Genomic DNA, 20001 nt, shown 5'->3' on the forward strand with positions numbered 1-20001 from the left:
GAAAAAGTCACGACCCTAATACCCACTTATAAATATCTCTTGTTATATTAAAAAAAAAAATATTTTCAGGGCCCACCTGGCTCTGCTCCTGCACAAAGGGTTAACCTTCAATATTTGATCTCAAGGTCACAGGGTTGGGTTTGGTAAAGAGAGGCAGATTGGGAAAGGGGAGGGGGGTGCTGAAAAAACAGAGGGACAAACCAACATACTTTCTAAGACCATCCAAAAACATCCAGAACCAAGCTGCGGGAGGGCGCCTGTTAGAGACTGAGAAACCAGTGCTGTACTTCGGGGCTGTCTCACTTCTGTCCCCAGTCCCTGATGCTCTGGAGCGATCTGTCCTTTTCAGACACCACCGTGAGGTCCCAATATCAGGATCCATCTTTTCAACTCACCCCCCAGCTTGTAAGGTCCTCTCTAACACAGAGCAGCCCCCTCCCCAAACAAGCATGAAGTAAGCTGGAGGTCTTTCCTGGGAGGAGGGTAATCTGAGGGGTGAGTCACTTTTGGGGTCCCCTTTCAGTCTCTGACCAGGCGGTAAATGTGGTGCTGGGCCCCCCGCTCACTGGTGGAGACCTCAAAGACATAGGCGGTGCAGAGCAGCAGCTCCTGGGTATCTCTGTTTGTCACCACCTGCCAAGGAGGCCAAGAGAAAGGGTTTGTACACAAAAGGGAGAGCAGAGACCACTGTGCCCTCCCCGAGGTACCACGGGATACCTAGGAAAGAGGTCCCCACCATGTCACATTCCCTAGGTCGAGGGGATGCCTGACATGTCCAGTTCCCCATTTGAGCGTCAGCAGTGAGGAGCCTCCCATCGGATGGCACAGCAAAGTTAACCAAAGTAGGGGTGCCTGGGCGACTCAGCTAAGCATCCAACTCCTGGTTTCGGCTCTGGTAATGATCTCATGGTTGTGAGATCGAGCCCCACATTGGGCACTACTTCAACTCTCTCAAAATCTTCAAAGTTAACCAGAGTTCAGGGGGATCCCACCATATCATGTCCCCTGGGCTAAGGTTAGGTTCCCTATGAAAGGGGGGCTTGTCCCTTAAACCAAGGATCCACCGTGGGATGCCCTCTAAGTCCGTTTCCCCAGTGAGGGGGGATCCCCCTAAATGAGAGTGCTCTGGACTCCCCACCACATCAGTTTCCTGGGTAAAGGGGTCCCCTAAGCAAAGGCTCAACTGTAGGCTCCCCCTGTGTCACGCCCCACCCCTGTGCAAGGGTCCCCAGGCCAAGGGGCCATTGTAGGCACTCCCCACCCCATTGGTTGCCCTGCTCAGCCCAGCCCCAGTGCCTCACCTGGAGGATGGTGAAGTTCTCCAGGACGCTGTTCATCATATAGCGCTCGGGCAGCTGTCGCAGCTTGTGCAAGAAATTCACCAGGTACTCACACATGGGTGAACGCAGCAGGCGGTACACAAACCTCCCGTCCTCCAGCTGGGCACGCTCCGTCTGAACCAGGGTGGGGGGCGCAGAGTGGGCAGGGCAGTGACCCAGAGACACAGGGCTTGCCCCAGGCACTCTGTGCCTCTCCAATGCCACGCCCACTCCCCACTACCGTCATCCCCGCCATCGCCCCATCTGTGGTGCGGCAGAGATGGGACCTGGACCCATGGGTCCTCGACTTGGGATCCCTGAGCCTGCAAACGAGGGACCCCTCCAGCCTCTCAAAGCTGTGCTCTGACCCTTCTGAGACCTCTGGACTGCTCTGACCCCCAGGCCCTAAGATACCCTCACACCCTCCAAAGATCCTCCCCTCCACTAGGTCTCCAAACTCTACATGACCTCTGAGATCAAGACCCCTCAGGCCCTCAGTGATCCCTCAGTGCGACCCCCGAACCTCCTTGCCCTACAGATTCCTCTATACCCATAAGAACCTTTTGAACCTTAGTGACTATAAATCTCTGTACCACACATTATCTCTGAACCCTGAAAATAACACCTACATGTGACTTGGGGACACAATACCAGCTCTAAGCCCATGCATGAATGAAAACCCCAAAGATGATAGGACACCTCCCCACCCCACCACACAGACACCCAAGTGCAGGAACTGTTGGGCTCTGATCCCTTCAGTCTGTACCCCAAAAGTGGCAGGTGTCTGGGCGCTCACCTGCCCAGAGCTCCACCCCTCCAGCCTCACCTCCACTTTCTCCACCACCTGCTTGCCAAAGGAGCAGACCTTGGAGGAACAGGTGAGAGTCATGTGCTCCAGGCTCTCATACTGGCTGCTCACTCCATAGAAGCCTCCGCCGCTGCCGCCGGTCCCTACCTCCTCGCCACTTGGGCCCCAGTTCAGGTCCGCCTGGGGGTGGGGAGGCACAGGCAGGTTCCGTATAAATGGTGGGGACTCTTCTCAAGTGGAAACTCTGCTCCATGGCCTGGTTTCCCCCATTGCCCTGCAGTTGCCTACCCCTCCTCTGCATTCAAAGCCCCCTGTCTCCATGGGCCTGTTTCTGGAAAACACCCACCCTTCAGTTGGTACTGGAGAAGCCTGGCTCCCTGAAACGGTCCTGACCCTCTCTCTCCAGTAATAGTCCCCCCAACAAAGGAGACCTAGAATTCAACTTTCTTCTCCTGAAGCCCCCAACTTGGGAGTTCAGCCCCTTCCAAGGCCCTGGTTATTAAGGAGGCAGGTTACTCCCTAGCAACCCTCCCCTCCCCACCCCTTCATGACCCTGGTTGCTAAGGCAAGTGGCTACTCCCTAGCAAAGGGGCCTGGAGGCCCAAGTCCTATCCATCCCATCCTGGGGGTAAAACTGCTCATTGTTCCCTGTTCCAAAGGGGGCTTACGCTCTGAGCATCCCCTTCCATGGGAGGCCATATGACTTGCAGGCACTTTGTTTCGGCAGCAGAACTCACCCAGAACTTGACCAGGAAGAAGGCATGAGGAGGCCCACGATCATACAACTCCCGCAGGCCACCCTTTTTCTCAGGGAATTTGTCATAGATCTGCCGGACGTCTACACTCTCGAGGGGAGGCGCTCCAGGGCTGGGGCAGTGCTGGCTGATGTGCACGAACAGGTGCCTCTGGTACTGAGAAGGGTGGGCCGTGGGTGAGGAGTGGGAGATGGGCTGAACCCTGGGTGCTCACTACCCCCAGCTCCCACGAGCAGATTCACACTGTCCACCCAGACACTGAGCCTGAATCCCAAGCACTGTAGCCATTCCCTTCTGTCCCAAGGCACCTTAGTCCCCAAGTCCTGTCCCCTGTTCCATCCCCACAGTCCCATCCTCTCCACTCTCTCCCCAGCCTCCACCCTGGCCTCCCAGGCTCCAATCTCCACTCTTCCGGTCATCCACAGGTCCCCACAGCTGACCGTGGACCTCCCCTGCTCACAATCTCCCTGTGGCTCCCCAGAGCACCCAGGACAAACCCCACACTCCTTCAACCTGGCCCTACACAGAATAGGTGGTCCCAAATGTTCAATTAATGGATGGGTAGATGGATGGATGGAATCCACTTAGCCCACATCAAGACCCCCGACCTGTCCCCATTCTTATCACTTTTTGTCCAGATTCTGAAATCCTCACACCTTCCCCATCTTCTTTTGCATTACAAATCTTCCCTCCATCCTCTAAGGCCCAAGTCTATGCAAATCTGCCTCTTCCTGGAAGCCTCACTTGATCACAATCAGATGAGACTTCTCATTTCTATAGTTCCCCATCACCCTCAGGACAAAGCCTAGATCCCTCAGCTTGGCAATGCCAGTTCCTCCAGAACTGGCACCTGCCCACCTATCTGCAGCTGCACCAGCTCCCACACCTTATTGGACTATTTGTTTCCCTGAAAACTTCATGCTGCTTTCATCTCTGTACCAGCAACATAAAGTTCAGCACATGGCAAACTCCTACAAAACCCTCAAAACCCAACTCAAATGTTATATTTCAGGGAAGCCTTCACTAACTTCCCAGGCAGAATGACTCCTCTGGGGAATGCCTGGGTGGCTCAGTTTAAGGTTAAGTGTCTGCCTTGGGCTCAGGTCATGATCCCAAGGTCCTGGGATGAGTCCCACAACGGACTCCTTGCCTGCTTCTCCCTCTGCCCACACTCCTACTTGTGCTCTGACAAATAAATAAACAGAAATTTAAAAACAAAAAAAGTCTCCTCTCTACACCCACAAAAACTTGAGCTTCCCCTATCCCAGCACATACTCATTGTTCGATAGACATCTATTGGGAGACCTACTGTGTGCAAACATTATTTTGGGCCATAGGGCTAGAAGACAAAGTCCCTGACATCATGGAGTCTACTAGCAAAGATAGATAATTTTAATAAAAATCAACCCACAGATAATATAAATTTCAGAGTGACGAACGCTATGAAAAAAAATTCCCAATAAAGAATAGTAAAGCAGGGGCGCCTGGGTGGCTCAGTGGGTTAAAGCCTCTGCCTTCGGCTCAGGTCATGATCCCAGGGTCCTGGCATCAAGCCCCACATCAGACTCTCTGCTCAGCAGGGAGCCTGCTTCCTCCTCTCTCTCTCTCTCTGCCTACTTGTGATATCTCTCTGTCAAATAAATAAATAAAATCTTAAAAAAAAAAAAAGAATAGTAAAGCAGTAGAGCATGATGGCAGTGGGTATTTTCCATAAAACGATCTTGGAAAGCCAATCTGAAAAGATAAGCAAAGGCCTGAATGAATGGAGAGAGAAAGTGGCGGTATCTGGGAAAAAATATTCATGGTGGCAAGAACAGCAGATGCAAAGGCCCTGAAGCAGGAGTGGGCCTGCTGTGTTTGAGAAAGAGCATGGAGGCCAGTGTGACCAGAGCAGAGTGGGCAAGGGTATAAGGGCAGGAGGTGAGGACAGAGCAGGAATGGGGATCAGATCATGCAGAGCCTTGTGGGCAACTGAAAGGACTTTACCTTTGCTCCAAGTGAAATGAGAGGGTTTCAACTTGGGTTTTTTAGGACCATCATACACAGCAATTGGTGTTTATGTGGCTGTGGCAGAGACTGCTAGGTGTTCACAAACTCCCCATTCCTTTTCACAGAGTTAAACTACACTTCCCAGACTCCTTTGCAGTGAGGTGTGGCCACATGACTAAATTCTGGCCAATGGGATGTGAGCAGAACCTGATAGTTGCCACTTACAACCCAGACCATTAAAAACTCTGCAGGATTTTTGGGTCTCTCCCTTCCACCATCTGCTGGCCAGATGCAGGGAATCCAGCAGCAGATTCTGAAGCCCTAGAAAACGTCAGAACCACAAAACGGAAGGAGCCTGAATTCTCTGAATCACTGCGTGGAAGGCTCCTACTTGAACACCTACACGGAAATGTTAGATGAGTGAGAAACTGGTGTTACGTTCATTCCCTGAAGGTTAAGGTTATTTCTGCAAATAGTCAACCCACCATGACTAATATGGTATCTAGCTCCATCCTAGCCCAGGAAACGCTCAAGTCTAGAAACGAGATCTGCTCTTCCAGGTTTCCAGTCTCCACCACAATGCCTGGCACACAGCAAGCTCTCAAAAACGTTTGCTAAATGAACAAACAATGACCTGGCAAGTTTCTCTAACCTTCCCAACCGTGACCCCACGACCATCCAGTTCCTCCATGCTAGCAGTTCTCAAAGTGTGGTCCCCAGGCCAGCAGCATCAACATCGCCTGGGAGCACGTTAGAAATGCAAATTCTCAAGCCCCACCCCGACGTACTGAATCAGAATTTGAAGGTTGGGCCCAGCAATCTATGTTTCAACAAGCCCTCCATGTTATTCTGAGACATGCTAAAGTTTGAGAACCACTGCTTTACCCTTTCCCTTCCTATCACCCTCTGTATTCCAACCCCCAGCCCCCGCCCTTCCCGGCCAGTGATGATTCTAAAATTGCACTCACAGAATCAACTGCATCAGGGGGTTCCACAAAGGCTGAGAACTCCACCAGCTGCAACCGGGCAGTGCCCAGGGCCCGAGCCTGCCACGCTGGGGGTGATGGGGCAGGTGGGGGCAGGGCAGGGGGTGACAGGGCTTGGGGGGGCTCGTACCCTAGAAAGAGAGAAAAAAAGGACAACAAAAATCCTTAATGTGTACTGAATACATAGAGCACTCTTCTCTCTTGCCTGCCTCCGCTTAGAAGCTAAAAAAGCTAAATACTCACTTTCCCAGCCTCCCTTGCAACTAGAGATGGCCATGTGACACAGTCCTGGCCAATGAGACGTTAGGGGATATCTGCTGAGGGGCTTCTGAGAAGGAGTTTCTTCCTGAATGAAAAAGACAGAACTTTGGGAGGAGAAAGCTTTTGGCCCTGGTCAAGTCCTGCTTGAGACATGATGCCTGGAATCACAACAGCCATCTTGGGACGTTAAGAAAGAGACCAAAGGACCTATAGAAATGCCAGTCCCAATATTGCTGAGCTGCTGAGACAGCGTAAGAGCACCCCGCATCCAGACTCTGTTATATGAAATCATTAAGGCCTTTATTAATTAAGGCACTATTACTTTGGGCATTCTGTTACTTGCAGCCAAAAGCACTGTGAATTGATGAAATCTGTGGAACCCCCAAGTTCTCTTTCACCAGTGTGAGTTCTTAGGACCACATCAGCATGAACTGCTGGGAGCCATATTTGCTGCCAGGATGGGCAGAGCCTGTCAGGGAATGAAGCCACCAAACACCACAGGTGAAAGCAGAACCAAGCAAATCTGACACTACCATTTGAGCCCCTGGATCCAGCCATGCCTGAAGCCGTCCGTCCAGCCACTCCTGAAATAGCAGTTACCTAAACCAATAAATTCCTTTTTTTTTTTTTTTTTTGGTCATTGAGCTTAATTTGAGTTTCTGCCACTTGCATCTGAAAGAATCTTGACAAATACACCTTCCCTGTGTCTTCCAGGCTAGCACGGGGCAGAACACAAATCCAGTGTGTCTGAATTCAGAGGCCATGATCTTAACCACTACAAATTCTATCACTCATCTTTCCATACCCCCTGCAAGATTTGCCTCAGATCTGGACCTCTGTAGAAATGCGTGCCCTGATCAGTGGAAGGTGAAGAAAAAGCAGTTGGGGTTGAGGAGAGAGGGGAGACAAGGCAGGTACAGAACAGACTCTTACCTGGGAGGTCAGTAGATGGGGGGGTCAGTGACAAGGAGAACGGTGTCTGTGAGAATGGCTTCACGCTGAGGGAGAAAGGAAGCTGGGGGTCAGCAAGGTAGAAAGATAACTGTACCAGCTAAGGTTTACCAGGGACCACGCTAGACCCTTTGCTAGCACGTAATGTGCAAAAGTTCACGGAATCCTCACACCCTAAGAGGTTAGGTGCAATTACTCCTCTTCCCATTTTGCATAGGAGGAAACTGAGGCACACACCATCACAGAGCTGGGGCACAGAGGAGCCTGGGCTCAAATCCAAGTCAGTCCCTATTACAGAGCCTGTGGTCTTGTTGACAACATTTCGGTGCCTCTCACAAAATGGCGGAAAGAGAAGAGAAACAGGATCTCAGGAGGTGGGGAAAGAACACAAGGGAGAGCCAATGTGGAGAAAGAGGAGGGTAAGGAGAAAATGACCAAGGGTCACGAGATGGGACATCGGTCCGATGTCCAGGGTGGGGAAGCAGAGTAACAGAGTCTACATGTCCAATCTAGACTCTGTCCAATCCAACTTCCTTCAGTAATGGACATGTTCCGTATCTGCACTGTCCAGTACAGTAGCCATTAGCCACCTATTGCCACCAAACACATGACATGTGACTACCGAGCACAAATGTGGCTAGAGTGCCCGAGGGACTGAATTTTTAAGTTAATTTTAATCGACTTAAAATTCAGTAACTGCATGAGGCTAGAGACCATGGTATCTGACAGCCCAGCTTTAGAGGCCAATTAGCCATGGGTAGCTGAGGAGATGATTGAGACTGAAAGGTCGGAGGCCATGGAGACAACACTTGGGATCAGAGGTCAGGAAGAGGTCAAGAATCAAAAGACCAGGGGCACCTGAGACTCTGGACCTCAGTGTTGTGGGTTCGAACCCGACATACAGTATAGAGATTACTTAAAAATAAAATCTTGGGGCATCTGGGTGGCTCAGTGGGTTAAGTGCCTGCCTTCAGCTCGGGTCATGATCCCAGGGTTCTGGGATCGAGCCCCACATTGGGCTCCTTGCTCAGCGGGGAGCCTGCTTCTCGTTCTCCCTCTGCCTTCTGCTCCCCCTGCTTGTGCTCTCTCTCTCTCTCTGTCAAATAAATAAATAAAATCTTAAAAAAAAAAAACTTAAAAAATAAAATCTTAAGGGACACTGGGGTGGCTCCATCAGTTAAGCCTCTGACTCTTGATTTTGGCTCCAGTCATCATTTCATGGGTCATAGGATGGAGCACCACGTCGGGCTCCCTGCTCAGCAGGGCGTCTGCCTGAGAATCTCTCTCTCTCTCAAATAAATAAAAATAAGATAAAACAAAATGAAATCTTAAAAAAAAAAAAAAAACCTAACTAAAAATATTAAAAAAAAAAAAAAAGAGTCAAAAGACCAGAATCAGAAAGACAAATTCCAGGGACCTTCAGACCCCCCACTCCCAGGGGTCTTGTCCTCGTACTCGGCATCCCCATTCTGAAATCTAAATTCCAGGACCCTACCCACTGACTTAATCTCATATCATCAAGGCTGCTGGCCAAACACCACCTCCTCAGAGAGGCCCTTCTTGACCCCTGACTAAAGAGGGCACATATGCCTTGTTTTATTTCCCACATTGAATCTTTTCTTATGAATATTTATTTGTTTACATGTTTATTGTTGGTCTCTGCACCCCCCCCCCCGGGACCCCGCTCCAAATATGGAAGATCCATGAAGGCAGGGATCCTGTCTAACTTGTTTAATCCTGTGTTCCAGTGTAAGCAGAGGACCAGGCACTTAACAGTTTCTCAATAAACATTCAACTGACTGGCCAGTGGCTGAATACTTTTTCTCATTTCCTGGAACTCACCAAATTTTCATACCTCAGGGCCTTGGCACATGCTGTGTTCACTGCCTGAAATATTACCAACCCCCGTTCTTCACCTGGCCAAGTCCTACTCTGCCTTCAACATTACTTCCGCACAGAAACCCCCAGGACTCTCTCCCTTAGCCCAGAACCTGTTGCAGGTCTTCAGAGCACATCACATTCTCTTTCATTTTGTGTTTAGGTGGGTGATGATTTAATTAACCTTCATCTCCCCCACTTGACTATCAGCTTCCCTACAGGTGGGACCCCAGTGCCCAGAGCAGTGCTCGCTGCAGCAGCACTCCCTCCTTCCAGTTTAGCCCCCTCCCTGCAAGCCTCCAATTCCTTCTGCCCAGGGGACTTGTTCTGACCCTTTCCCGAGTCCCAGCACCTCACAGGGGAAATTTCTTCCCTCCCTGGAGCCTGGATCCCACAGCATGTCACTTCACTTGTCACCCCCAACACCACTCCTCAAGGTCTTGTGGCCACATTCCCCCCCCCCCCCAAGCCTGGATCCACTGGCTCCTCTCTGGGCTGAAAACTGTCCTTCCCATGAGTCTCTGGGGCTGTTTCTCTTCTTCCAGGCAACAAATACATTCTGTCACCCTCAGGGCTCTCTCAGGACTGAAATGGACATTCCCATGTACCTCGGGGACCCATTTCCTTCCTTTTGACTCTGAGAGAAGACACCTGCTGTCCCCTCAGGCCTAAGAACATCCCTACAGGATGAAAACACACCTTCCCATGAGCCTCTAGGACCACCAACTCTCACTGGGATGCCATTTTCCCCACAGACATCCTCCCGTCCCCACACATTCATCCAGTCCCACACTAAGCCCCTTTCTTCTCCAAACCTGCTCCTTCCCCAGGTCACCCATCAACAGACTGTCATCAATCCCAGTCACCACCAGACCCTGGGCACTATCCTTGCCTCCCCACTCCTTCTCAGCCCGTGAAACCCCTTTTCTGGACTCTCTATGCCCCGCCCCCCCCCAGTATCCCAAGTCAAGCCTCGTCCTCCTCTCCAGACCCTCACCCCAGCCTCCCCTCCAGGATTCAAATCCAGATAGCTGGCTACAGAAGCAGGATAAGAACGTCTCTCTAGAGGGAATGGGGGAAATGGGGGTGATGAGCCAAAACAGAGAGTACTCACTCTGGAACATTCCAGGGGGGGCCAGAGCCCCCTGACCAAAACTGGAAAAGCTCTGAAGCCTGGAAAAGAGACAAAGAAGGGGGCATGGGGGTCAGTCAGTGCCTCATTGAAACCACAGCCCGCCCCCCTCCAGTTCTGAGCCCCGCAATCTCTCAGCCACCTGAGGACCAGCAGGGCCCAGTTTGGCCTGCAGGGAAGGTGCTGAGATGAGCTGGGCTGAGGACATGGTGGCCATGGTCTGGAAAGCCTTGTCCTTGGAAACCTGGTCCTGGAGGAGAAGTTGAGGTCCATGTTAATGGGGAATCCCAGTCGACACAGCAGGGTGGGTCAATGCCAGGGAGGGCAAGCATGGGGAGATGCAGAGATGGGGAGTCAAGGCAAAGGATTGGGGGAGGGCACAAATCCTTCTTCTATAGCCCCCTGCCCCTCCTGGCCCCCTCAGGCAAGTCTGGGGTAAAGCAGCGGGTGGGAGGATGGGCAGGGGGACTTACCACATTCAAGGCCTGCCCGTGGGGGTGGGGGAGGGTGCCAAAGGAGGAAAGAAAACATGACTTAGGAAGTGAGGCCTGGATTCTCACCTTCCTGCTCCCAAACCCTACAGTTCCACCACCCTGGGCTGAAAAATGGGAGGAAGGAGAAGCAAGGATGAATATGGAACAGGAAGTAGAGGGGCCCAGGCCTAGAGGGGAAAAGGAGTTCCTATACCCAGAATAAAGGACAGTATACAGTATAAGGGTTTCTAGGTCCAAAAAAGAGCTGGAAGTGAAGGTTTCCGGATATGCAGGCAACAGGAAGTGAGAACTTCAGACCCAGAGGGATACGCAGTGGACACTTCCTAGCCCGGACAGGAAAGAGATGGGACCATGAGGTCCAGAAAAGACCAGAAGTGAAGGTTTTTTGGATTTGGAGAGAAAGCAGAGGAAGGCTTCGGAGTATTAAAAAAAGGGGGGGAGGGGCAGGAAGTCATGGTCCCCAAATCCAAAAAAAAGAGAAGGAAGAGGCAGAGAAGACCCCACACCCCAGTGGGGAAGAAAATGAGGGTCTCGGGCCAAGAGGAAACCGGAAATCCAGCAGATGAAGAAAAAGGATGTGAAATTGCCAAAAAAAAAAATGAAGATTTCTGGACACAGAAATGACAGGCAGGCCATGTGGGGACTAAAAAACAGGAAGATGAACCAGAAAGAGATGAAGAGGAGGTCCTCATAGTACAAGAGGGGAAAGGGAGGACACCAGGAGGAGGAGAGGAAAGGAGAGGGAGAAGGAGGACAGCAGTAGCCAGAGGAGAGGCCCGACACCCTATCCTTCTTGCCTGTCCTGAGCTAAATCTCTATCCCCTTCTCTCTACAAATCTCTTCCTCTCCCAGGACCTCTATCCACCCAGCTTGCTGGGCCACTAACCCCCGGCCCCCGACCTGGAATCTCTATTTCTTCATTCTGTCTACATCTCCATGTGACTCTGTACCCATCTCTGGTTCTCTGCTACCCACTCTGGGCCTCTCTGTCCCCCTTTCTCTGTATTCCTACTGACCTCTCCTCTGGATCTCTGTCCCCTTCTCTCTAGGCCTCTGTATCCCTCTCTCTGTCCCCCACTCTCAGGGTCTCTGCCCTCTCTCTCCGGGTGTCTGCCTCACTCCATACCTTGAGCTTGGACTGGATTTCCCTTGATTTCCTTCGAGCCAGAACTTGGATGTGACTAGAGACCTGGGGAGAGTGCCAGAGAAGCAGACTCAGGACACAGCCATTGGCCCCTTGAATCCCCTCTGCCTTCCCACCCTCCAGATGGCCCCCAGAGCTCCCAGAACATGAACGATGACAAATGCACAGAACAAGCTAGCTATCTCAGGCACATGCTAACACAAGCGTGTCCACAGAGGCTAGTCTCTTCTAGCCACTTACACAACTGATCTCCCCCAGACCCAGCAAATCCAGGCCTCCTTTCCCTTCTTCATCTTCTCTCTTTGGATCTTTCAGTCTCTCTACCTTAGTCCCTGTTGCTAACACAGCTGCTAAGAGATCTAGACCAAAACAGGCACAGCAGAGCAAACTCACAGAGGTGCCAACAAGACAGACAAAAACACATGAACCAGATCCTCCTTGAACCTGAACCTGCCCATCATAGGATGCCCACCCACCCCCACCCCCCGAGAAGACAAGCCCACCCCAGAGAGAGGCCCACAAGTCAGTCCGGACACCTGTTTGCGAGTTCGGGTCTTCCCCGTTCTCAGCTTGATGTAACGGGCAATCAGCTCATTCCGACCTGAAGAGTCAAAGATGGGACAGAGTTAGACTTTCATGGGACTTCTCAACACACACAACACCAGGGAAGGAGCGAGAAGCAGCAGTTGCCAGAGGTCTGCAAGCAAGCCGGCCTGCAGATCATCCCAGCTCTGTGGGAGAGTTCCTGCCGCAGTCTTTGGAGCCGGGCTGCCAGGTTCAAATCCCAGCTCCACTACTTCTGTGACCTCAGGCAAACCACTTTACCCTTCTGTGCCTCAGTTTCCTCATCTGTGCCAACAGCGATGCCAGCTGCTACCTGAGTCTTAATCAGCCGGGGCCAGGGCAAAAGAGAGGGGTGGACTCACCATACATCTTGCCTTCATCAGACAGGATGATTTTCCGCCGGCCACATGGTGGGTAGATGGCCAGGGCCTCCTGGAAGCTCTGCTCGATGTCCGGACTCCATACTCCTTCCGCGTCCGGGCCCCCATCACCCCCAGCCCCCTCGCTGCCGCCGGTGCCCTCCTCACTTCCTTCCTCACTTCCTGTCCAGCCACTGCCATCGTCCAGGGGGGCCCCAGCCCGGGGTTCCCCCATCTGGGCCTGGAGGAACACAGAGCTCAGCAAGGTGCCTCCCCCCACCCCGCCCTCGCCCCCCCACCCACAGAGAGACTGCAGGGCAGTGAGGGCTGGGAGTTCAGATTGCTGGGTCTGAGGGAGGAGAGGGTGAGGGGGCCTGGATTTCTGGGTCTGAGGGAAGCAGGAGGCTGAGGGTCGCGACTCCTAAGTCCTGCAGAAGGGAGCTCGATTTCTGGGACAGCTGAGGGTGAGAGTGTCCTCTGTGTTTCCAGGGGAGCCTGGGGTATGGTGAAGTCCTGAAGACCCCCGAGTAATGCCTGGGGCGCATGGCACATGAGGGCCGACGCTTCGGGTATGGATTACTGGTTTGAAAGAAGACAGGAGTCGGGGCCTAGTTGCAGGGAAGGGAGTTGTGGATGAGATCTTCTCAGTCCCACCCCAAGAACAGGTGCTCGGATGTGAACAGCAGCTGCGAGAAAAGGAGGAGGAGGGGCCCCAGCCGTAGTAAGACTGAGGGGGAGGGGGCGTCCAGAGCGAGAGGGGCAGAGACCCAGAGATCACGAGACAGACTTCCAGAGAGGGGGAGACAGAGATCCAGTGTCGGGGGACAGACACCCAGAGAGGGAAGGCAGAGAGACCCAGAGAAAGAAGGGGCCAGAGGGCCAGAGAGAAGGGGACAGAGAGCCAGAGAGAGGAGGGACAGAGACTCAGGGCAGAAACTCAAGCCCAGACCAGGAAAGACCCACAGAACCACAAACTGGGGGGCAAGGGCGCCCTGCCATCAGGAGAGCCAGAACAAAGGGCCCAGGCGTCCCCTCCCCCAGTTTCCCACAACCCCCATCTGGGGAGGGGCTGGCCGGCAAGGGCGCCTCCCCTCTGGCCCTCGGCCCCGCCCCTTCCCTCCCCTCCCCCTACGCCGTGGGCCCGGATCCAACTCAAGTTCCCAGTGACTTTCCGGAGGCCAGGAACAGGGGAAAACTTTTTCCAATACAGTCAGATCCCGCCTCCCAGGCGGCTCCACGTCTTCCACAGCTTTCCCAGGACCCCAGAGTCCAGGCTCCCATCCCCCTCCTCTCTCGGACCCTGGAGCCCAGGCCGAGACAGACAAAGACCCCAGGCCGAGTCCAGTGGCGCTGAGGCGTTCAGGACCCCCGTAGGCCCAAATCCCAGCCCAGCTCTCCCCCATGTGGCCAGACAAAGGGACGGAGGAGCCTGGTAAGAAAGATCCCCACTAATTTCCCGCCCCAGGCCCCAAACTTCCGAAGAGGCAAGACTGAAGGTCCAGAAAGCACTGTAGCCCGGCCCTATGCCACCCCGGAGGCCTCCTTTCTCCATTAGGAGGATCAGGCGTCCACAAATGACACACAGAAACCCAACTCGGTCAGAAACACGCACGGGGTCCTTTCTCACTTCATACCCACACCGCCGCATACACTCGCACCCACCGGACACAGCCGCCAAAGTCCCCAGCCCTCACCCACTCCCGAGCGCACAATCCCAAACCCAGACCCAGCAACAGACACCCCAACTCCGGCGAAAGTTCCTACACCTCACTAAGACTCGGTCCCAAGCGCAAACTCGGACCCGCGGGCAAAAAGAGGGGGCCAAGCAATTCACAGACCCTCCCGCAAACACCTCATCTCCTAACTCGTAGCTTCCCACCCCAACTCACACACCCCAAAGCTGGATCCCCGACTCCCGCCGGCGCCTTCCTACCTCCCGGCCTGGGGCTGGGGAGCCGCGGGCGGGCGGGGCTCTGCGAGGGAGAAAGTTGCCCGGGAGCTTTGTTTGGGAAAAGTGGGAGGGACCGGAGGGGGGGGGCGGGCCCGGGCTCCGGACACAGGGAAGGGGGATCCGAGGGTGACAGTTTGGAGGAGGATTTTTACTTTGGCAAAGGTGGAGTCTAGCTTGGGCATGGTAAGAACTTCGGAATTCGAATGCTTGCGTCCCTGGAGCGGAGAGGGATGGGGGATCCGGACTCCCGGATTCCAGGCAGGAGGTTGATGGGGGCCAAGAAACGTGGGTCTGAAGGAGCAGGGGTATGGGAGCCTGGACTTTTGACTGCTCTCTAGTGTGTTTGTATGTTGGGGATGTGAGAGTGATAAGAACACAAAAGATCTTTTCTGTTCAGCCTCAAATATAGTTTTGAGGATTCAGGTATGTGAGGGTGGGTTTCCCGTGACTTTGCCGGAGTTGAGAGGCGGGCGAGAGGACCAGGAGTTTATTGGAGAGCCACGGGAGAGCAGACTCTTGCAAACAAACAGACGCGCCAGTGGACTGGGGTGGCAGCTGTCCCAAGACCAGGAGAGACCGTCGAAGCCCGAGCGGAGAAGAGCTAGGGCGCCGACTCCTGGGTCCCTTAAAGAGGGGGTGTTGGATGTTCAAACTCAGGGAAATAGAGGGGCCTGGGGTCCGGACTCTGGGACCCTAAGGCGAAGGGAGGCTAGATTCCGGACTCCTTGGAAGGTGGAACACAGGGCTAGATTTAAGTTTCCGAGGGTGGGCTTTTTAGGGGAACGGAAGAGGGCTCCCATTTAGCGTCCCGACATGGCACTCTGTTGAATGCAGAAATCGTTTCAAATCCCAAAGACGAGAAACTCAGAGGAAAATACAAATCGAGGGTAGATGAACCACAGGGTTCGGACTCGGGTACTGGGAGCCTAAGAATGGTACAGACGGGTCTGGCTGTGAGACCTGGGGCACAGAGGACTGGCCCACGTGTGGGGGCACGGCTCTAAATCAAAGGGCATGGCCATCTGCACTGGAGTGGGGCGCGAGGGCCAAGATCCTAGAATACAGGCCACCACACTAAGTCTTCAGGGCCGAGGTCACCCGGCAGGGGCGTGGTCTGACGATGGGTGTGGTTAACGGTTGGGGGCGTGGTCATGGGGCGTGACCACCCAATAGAGGGCCCGGCTCTTGGGTGAGGTCAGCAGATGGGGCGTGGTCAGATAATAGGGGCGAGGCTAAGGCTCGCGGAGCTCACCCAACGCTCCAGGTTTCCCGCCTGGGCTCGAGACCAGAGCTGTTTGGATTTAACAGTCCGTGGACCGACGGCCGGAGTCTGAGTCCGGTGACCGGATTGTGGTCTAACATAAGGCGGGACCCAGGAGAAGGGGCGGGGCGTGGGAGAAGGTGAGGAATGAGATTTGGGTGTGAATGTGGGCGAAGAAGAGGAATGAGATCTCTTTGTGAGGCATCGCCCTGAGGAGCAGAGCCTGGGTGGAGGGGCGGGGCCTGACGCGATGGAGGAGGTGGGGGGCAGAAGGACGGAAGAGGGGCTGTGGGCGGGGTGTGAGGAATTGGTGGGGCCAAGGATGATGGGAAAGCGATGCTTGTCTTGGGTGGGGGCGTGACCATTTAGGGGCGGGGACTCTGACCCCCTACCGGTGCCGCAGCCTCCCGGCCCGCCCCGCAATGTGGCAACCTCTGATCCTGCTGCTGCTGGTCCCCTCTGCCCTGGTGCCCCCCTCCACTGCAGCCCCGATCCGCGATGCTGATGCCCAGGAGAGCTCCTCAGGTTTTCTAGGCCTCCAGAGCCTAATCCAAGGCTTCACCCGGCTGTTCCTGAAAGTGAGCAATGGCAAGGGTTGGGGGTAAGAAGAGGTAAAGAGGAGAGGTACGGGGGCAGATGGGGACTGAGGGACGGAAGTGGTCCGGAGAGACAGAATGGAAGACGGGTTGAGTCCAGGCAGAAGGACAGGCGGCAAGAGGAGGAGTCAAAGGGACCAAGAGAGATCAATAGAGAGTGACAGGCAGACCGAAGGATAGGAAAAGAGGGAGGAAATTAAGAAGAGAGGGAGATGGGACAGAGACAAAGACTGATGGAGAGAGAGACTTGGAAGGAGAAGGGGATGGGGCCACAGAGACAGTGGGATGAGGGGAGGAGGGAGCAAAAATAGGAAGGTAATGAGAAAGAGCCAGGACAGGTAGGGGATGGGGCAGAAGGTGACCTAGTTGCCCTAAGGGCCAGAGGACAGAGAGAGAAGGAGCTGGGTGGTATGTGGGGCAAGGTCTCAAGGACATCCTGGTAGGGCTGCAGCTTTACTGGGGAGTCTTGAGGCCCAGCAGATCAATGGTCCCTCCTCTGGCCCAAGGATGACTTGTTGCGGGGCATGGACAGCTTCTTCTCTGCCCCCATGGACTTCCGGGGCCTCCCCAGGAACTACCACCAAGAAGAGAACCAGGAGCACCGGCTGGGGAACAACACGCTCTCTAGCCACCTCCAGATTGACAAGGTGCCTGTGCCAGGAAGTCCCTCCTGGAGTCTCCCCACAATCCCTCACGCTGCAGTATCAGTGGGGAGGAGGGCAGAGGAAGGAAGCGGTTTTGCTCTCACTCTCTCCTCCTGTCCTCACAGGTGACAGACAACAAGACAGGAGAGGTGCTGATCTCCGAGCAGGTGGTGGCATCCATTGAGCCAGGAGAGGGGAGTTTGGAGGGTGACTGGAAGGTTAGGATATGCCCCTGACAAAAATGTCCAAGGCCAAACATTTTCTGCAGTTTAGGAGAAGATGACACTCCCATTCCAACTGCTCAGCACCTCCTCTCCCTGAGCCTCAGTTTTATCATCTGTCAAAGGGACCAACGAGCTCTCAGAAATGAGGTTTACAACCTCAGTATATTTCCCACTCACTTCGTAAACCCCAGAGAGTTCTGTAAGCCAAGAAGTGCCTTTAATTCTTATGTCAGGTAATCCTCACCCTTGTAAACCCCAGTGTGTTTTTATCTCAAAGTACTCTGCAAACCTCCAGGTATTTTTTAATCTGTCCCAAAGGGCTAGGCAGATCTCTCTCTCATAAACTTCAAAATGTGATCTTTCATTCCAGAGTGTTTGATGAACCCCAAATGCTTTGCGTTGCTCACCTTTATAAACTTCTTAAGGGAGATTCTAGCCACAAAGAGCTTATTTTCTTATCCTAAAATGTTTTAAGAACCCCCAAGCACTTGGCAAACCCATAAGGGTCTTCTACACCCCCGCCAGGTTTTTATTTTTAAATTTTTGAATCAACAGAAGAGTTGAAAAAAGACATAATGCAGTAAACCTGTATTCCCTTTTCCACAGAGCAAGGTTTCTTAACCTTGGCACCATTGGCATTTGGGGCTGGATAATCTTTGGTTGTAGGAGCTGTCCTATGCCCAGCAGGATGTTTATAAGCAACACTACCTCTACCCACCAGATGGAAGTTGCGCCCCCTCCCCCACCAGTTGTGACAACCAAAACCATCTCCAGACTTCCGTTGAGAACCTCCGGCCTAGATACACCACTTGTGAACATTTTACCACATTTACTTTATCTTTACTTTTTCACTTTTGAACTCTGTGACAGTAAATTACGGACATCAGGACACTCCACCCTTAAATCCTTCAGTGGGTATCTCCAAAGAATAATGCATTCTCCTGCACGACCACGGTGCCGTTTTTTTTTTTAAGATTGGCTGTGGGCCAGCAGCATGAGCTGCTGTGACAGACAGAGATCACAAGTAGGCAGAGAGGCAGGCAGAGAGAGAGGAAGGGAAGCAGGCTCCCTGCTGAGCAGAGAGCCCGATGCAGGGATCTCAGGACCCTGGGATCATGACCTGAGCTGAAGGCAGAGGCTTTAACCCACTGAGCCATCCAGGTGTCCCACCATGGTACCATTTTTACACCCAAGAAATTTAACATTGAAAATCACACCATTACCTCTATTAGTTTGCTAGGGCTGCCTTAACAAAGTAGAACAGATTGGGCGGCTGAAACAACAGAAATGCTGCTTCCCAGTTCTGAAGGTATTCAAGGTCAAGGTGTCACGAGGGTTCGTTCTTTCCGAGGCTGTGATGAAGAATCCATTCCATGCCTCTCCACTAGTCTCTGGTGGTCTGCAGAAAATGTTTGACATTCCTTGAAATGCAGAAGCATTCCCCACACCCCCATCCCTGCCTTCATCTTTCATGGCCTTGTCTCAGTGTGCACCTCTGTGTCCAAATTTTGCCCTTGACATAAGGATACTGGTTGCATTCGATTTGGCTCATCCTAATGACCTTGTCCTAACGAAGTCTGCAGTGACCCTGTTTCCAAGTAAGATCATGTTCTGAGGTACCGGGAATTAGGAGTTCACCATACGAATGAGGGTGGGGGCGTGGAGACACAATTCAGCCCGTAACAATCTTCTACAGGACTTCTCAGAAAAATGCTGCCTCTGATTCAGTAGGTCTGGATGTCTAATTTGCTAATTTGTGTATTCTAACAAGCTCTCGAATGTTGCTGATGCTGCTGGCCCACAGCCAACACTTTGAGTAGCAAGGACCGAACAGACATTCATTCAGCCCGTACTCAAATGTCCCAAAAGAAGGACCAAAATCTGTCCCTAAGAGCTGATTTGGTTTTGATCCGGGATTCGATCGAGGATCCCACGTTGCAATTGTAGTCATGCATTAGGAAAGCCAGGAGCTTTTAATCCCAAAGTGATTTGTACATTTCCAATTGCTTTCTAACCTTAGAGTATGTTTAATCCTAAAATACTTTGAAACCTCGGATATGTGCTTTCAATCCCAGAGTATTCTATAAATCTCGGTATTTTTTATTCTAATGCACTTGTAAACCCTGTGCTTTGTAAACCACAAAATGAGCTTTAAACTCCAAAACTGCCTTGTAGGCGGCAAATTGGGCAGAGTATGCCAGTGAGGAGGTAGCATCCTGGGATTGTCATTTGGAGTTTGAGACCTCTCTGTCCCTCCTCCCCAGGTACCCAAGATAGAAGAGAAGGAGGCCTTGGTGCCACTCCCAAAAGCCATCGACAGCTTCCACCCAGAACCCCATCCCCGAGTGGCCTTCTGGATCATGAAGCTGCCAAGGCGGAGGTCCCACCAGGATGTTCAGGAGGGCGCCCACTGGCTGAGCGAGAAGCGACACCGCTTGCAGGCCATCCGGGATGGGCTCCGAGAGGGGACCCACGAGGACAGCCTCGAAGAGGGGACCCAGGGCTCCTCCCACTCAAGGCTGCCTGCCCGGAAGACCCACTTCCTGTACATCCTCAGGCCCTCCCAGCAGCTATAGGGGTGGGAACTGGGGAACATCCGCATGTACCTCCCACCAGACCCCACCCCAGGCACCATAGAGAAATAAAGTTCTTACATCTAGCAGCACTTTCTCCTTTCAGGATCTG

At 53.0% G+C, this 20001-nt stretch overlaps 2 protein-coding genes across 5 annotated transcripts; one reads left to right on the forward strand and one right to left on the reverse strand.

Moving 5' to 3' along the window:
- Positions 1–21: 21 nt before the first annotated feature.
- TEAD2 (TEA domain transcription factor 2) lies at positions 22–14655 on the reverse strand. Of its 4 annotated transcripts, none has more exons than XM_032839478.1 (13): positions 14574–14654; positions 12644–12881; positions 12254–12318; positions 11700–11762; positions 10553–10564; positions 10222–10329; positions 10062–10120; positions 7052–7116; positions 5840–5988; positions 2865–3038; positions 2185–2307; positions 1302–1454; positions 22–633 (listed from the first exon to the last, which is right to left on the reverse strand). In XM_032839478.1, the coding sequence occupies exons 2-13, from the start codon at positions 12873–12875 to the stop codon at positions 520–522; spliced, it is 1317 nt and encodes a 438-aa protein (XP_032695369.1). In that variant the 5' UTR covers positions 12876–12881; positions 14574–14654; the 3' UTR covers positions 22–519. The 4 variants fall into 4 exon arrangements, with proteins under 4 accessions (XP_032695369.1, XP_032695366.1, XP_032695367.1 ...); XM_032839475.1 differs by having other exon boundaries at positions 2146–2307; XM_032839476.1 differs by having other exon boundaries at positions 2146–2307; positions 14534–14609.
- A 1156-nt stretch (positions 14656–15811) lies between these two features.
- On the forward strand, positions 15812–19944 carry DKKL1 (dickkopf like acrosomal protein 1). The gene is made up of 5 exons (XM_032839484.1): positions 15812–15992; positions 16256–16430; positions 16955–17095; positions 17218–17310; positions 19581–19944. Exons 2-5 carry the CDS (start codon positions 16275–16277, stop codon positions 19890–19892), a joined length of 702 nt encoding a protein of 233 aa, XP_032695375.1. The 5' UTR covers positions 15812–15992; positions 16256–16274; the 3' UTR covers positions 19893–19944.
- The last annotated feature ends 57 nt before the right edge of the window (positions 19945–20001 follow it).

The sequence above is a fragment of the Lontra canadensis genome, unplaced genomic scaffold (assembly GCF_010015895.1).
Source record: "Lontra canadensis isolate GAN:19392208 unplaced genomic scaffold, GSC_riverotter_1.0 scaffold107, whole genome shotgun sequence".
Lineage (NCBI taxonomy): Eukaryota > Metazoa > Chordata > Mammalia > Carnivora > Mustelidae > Lontra > Lontra canadensis.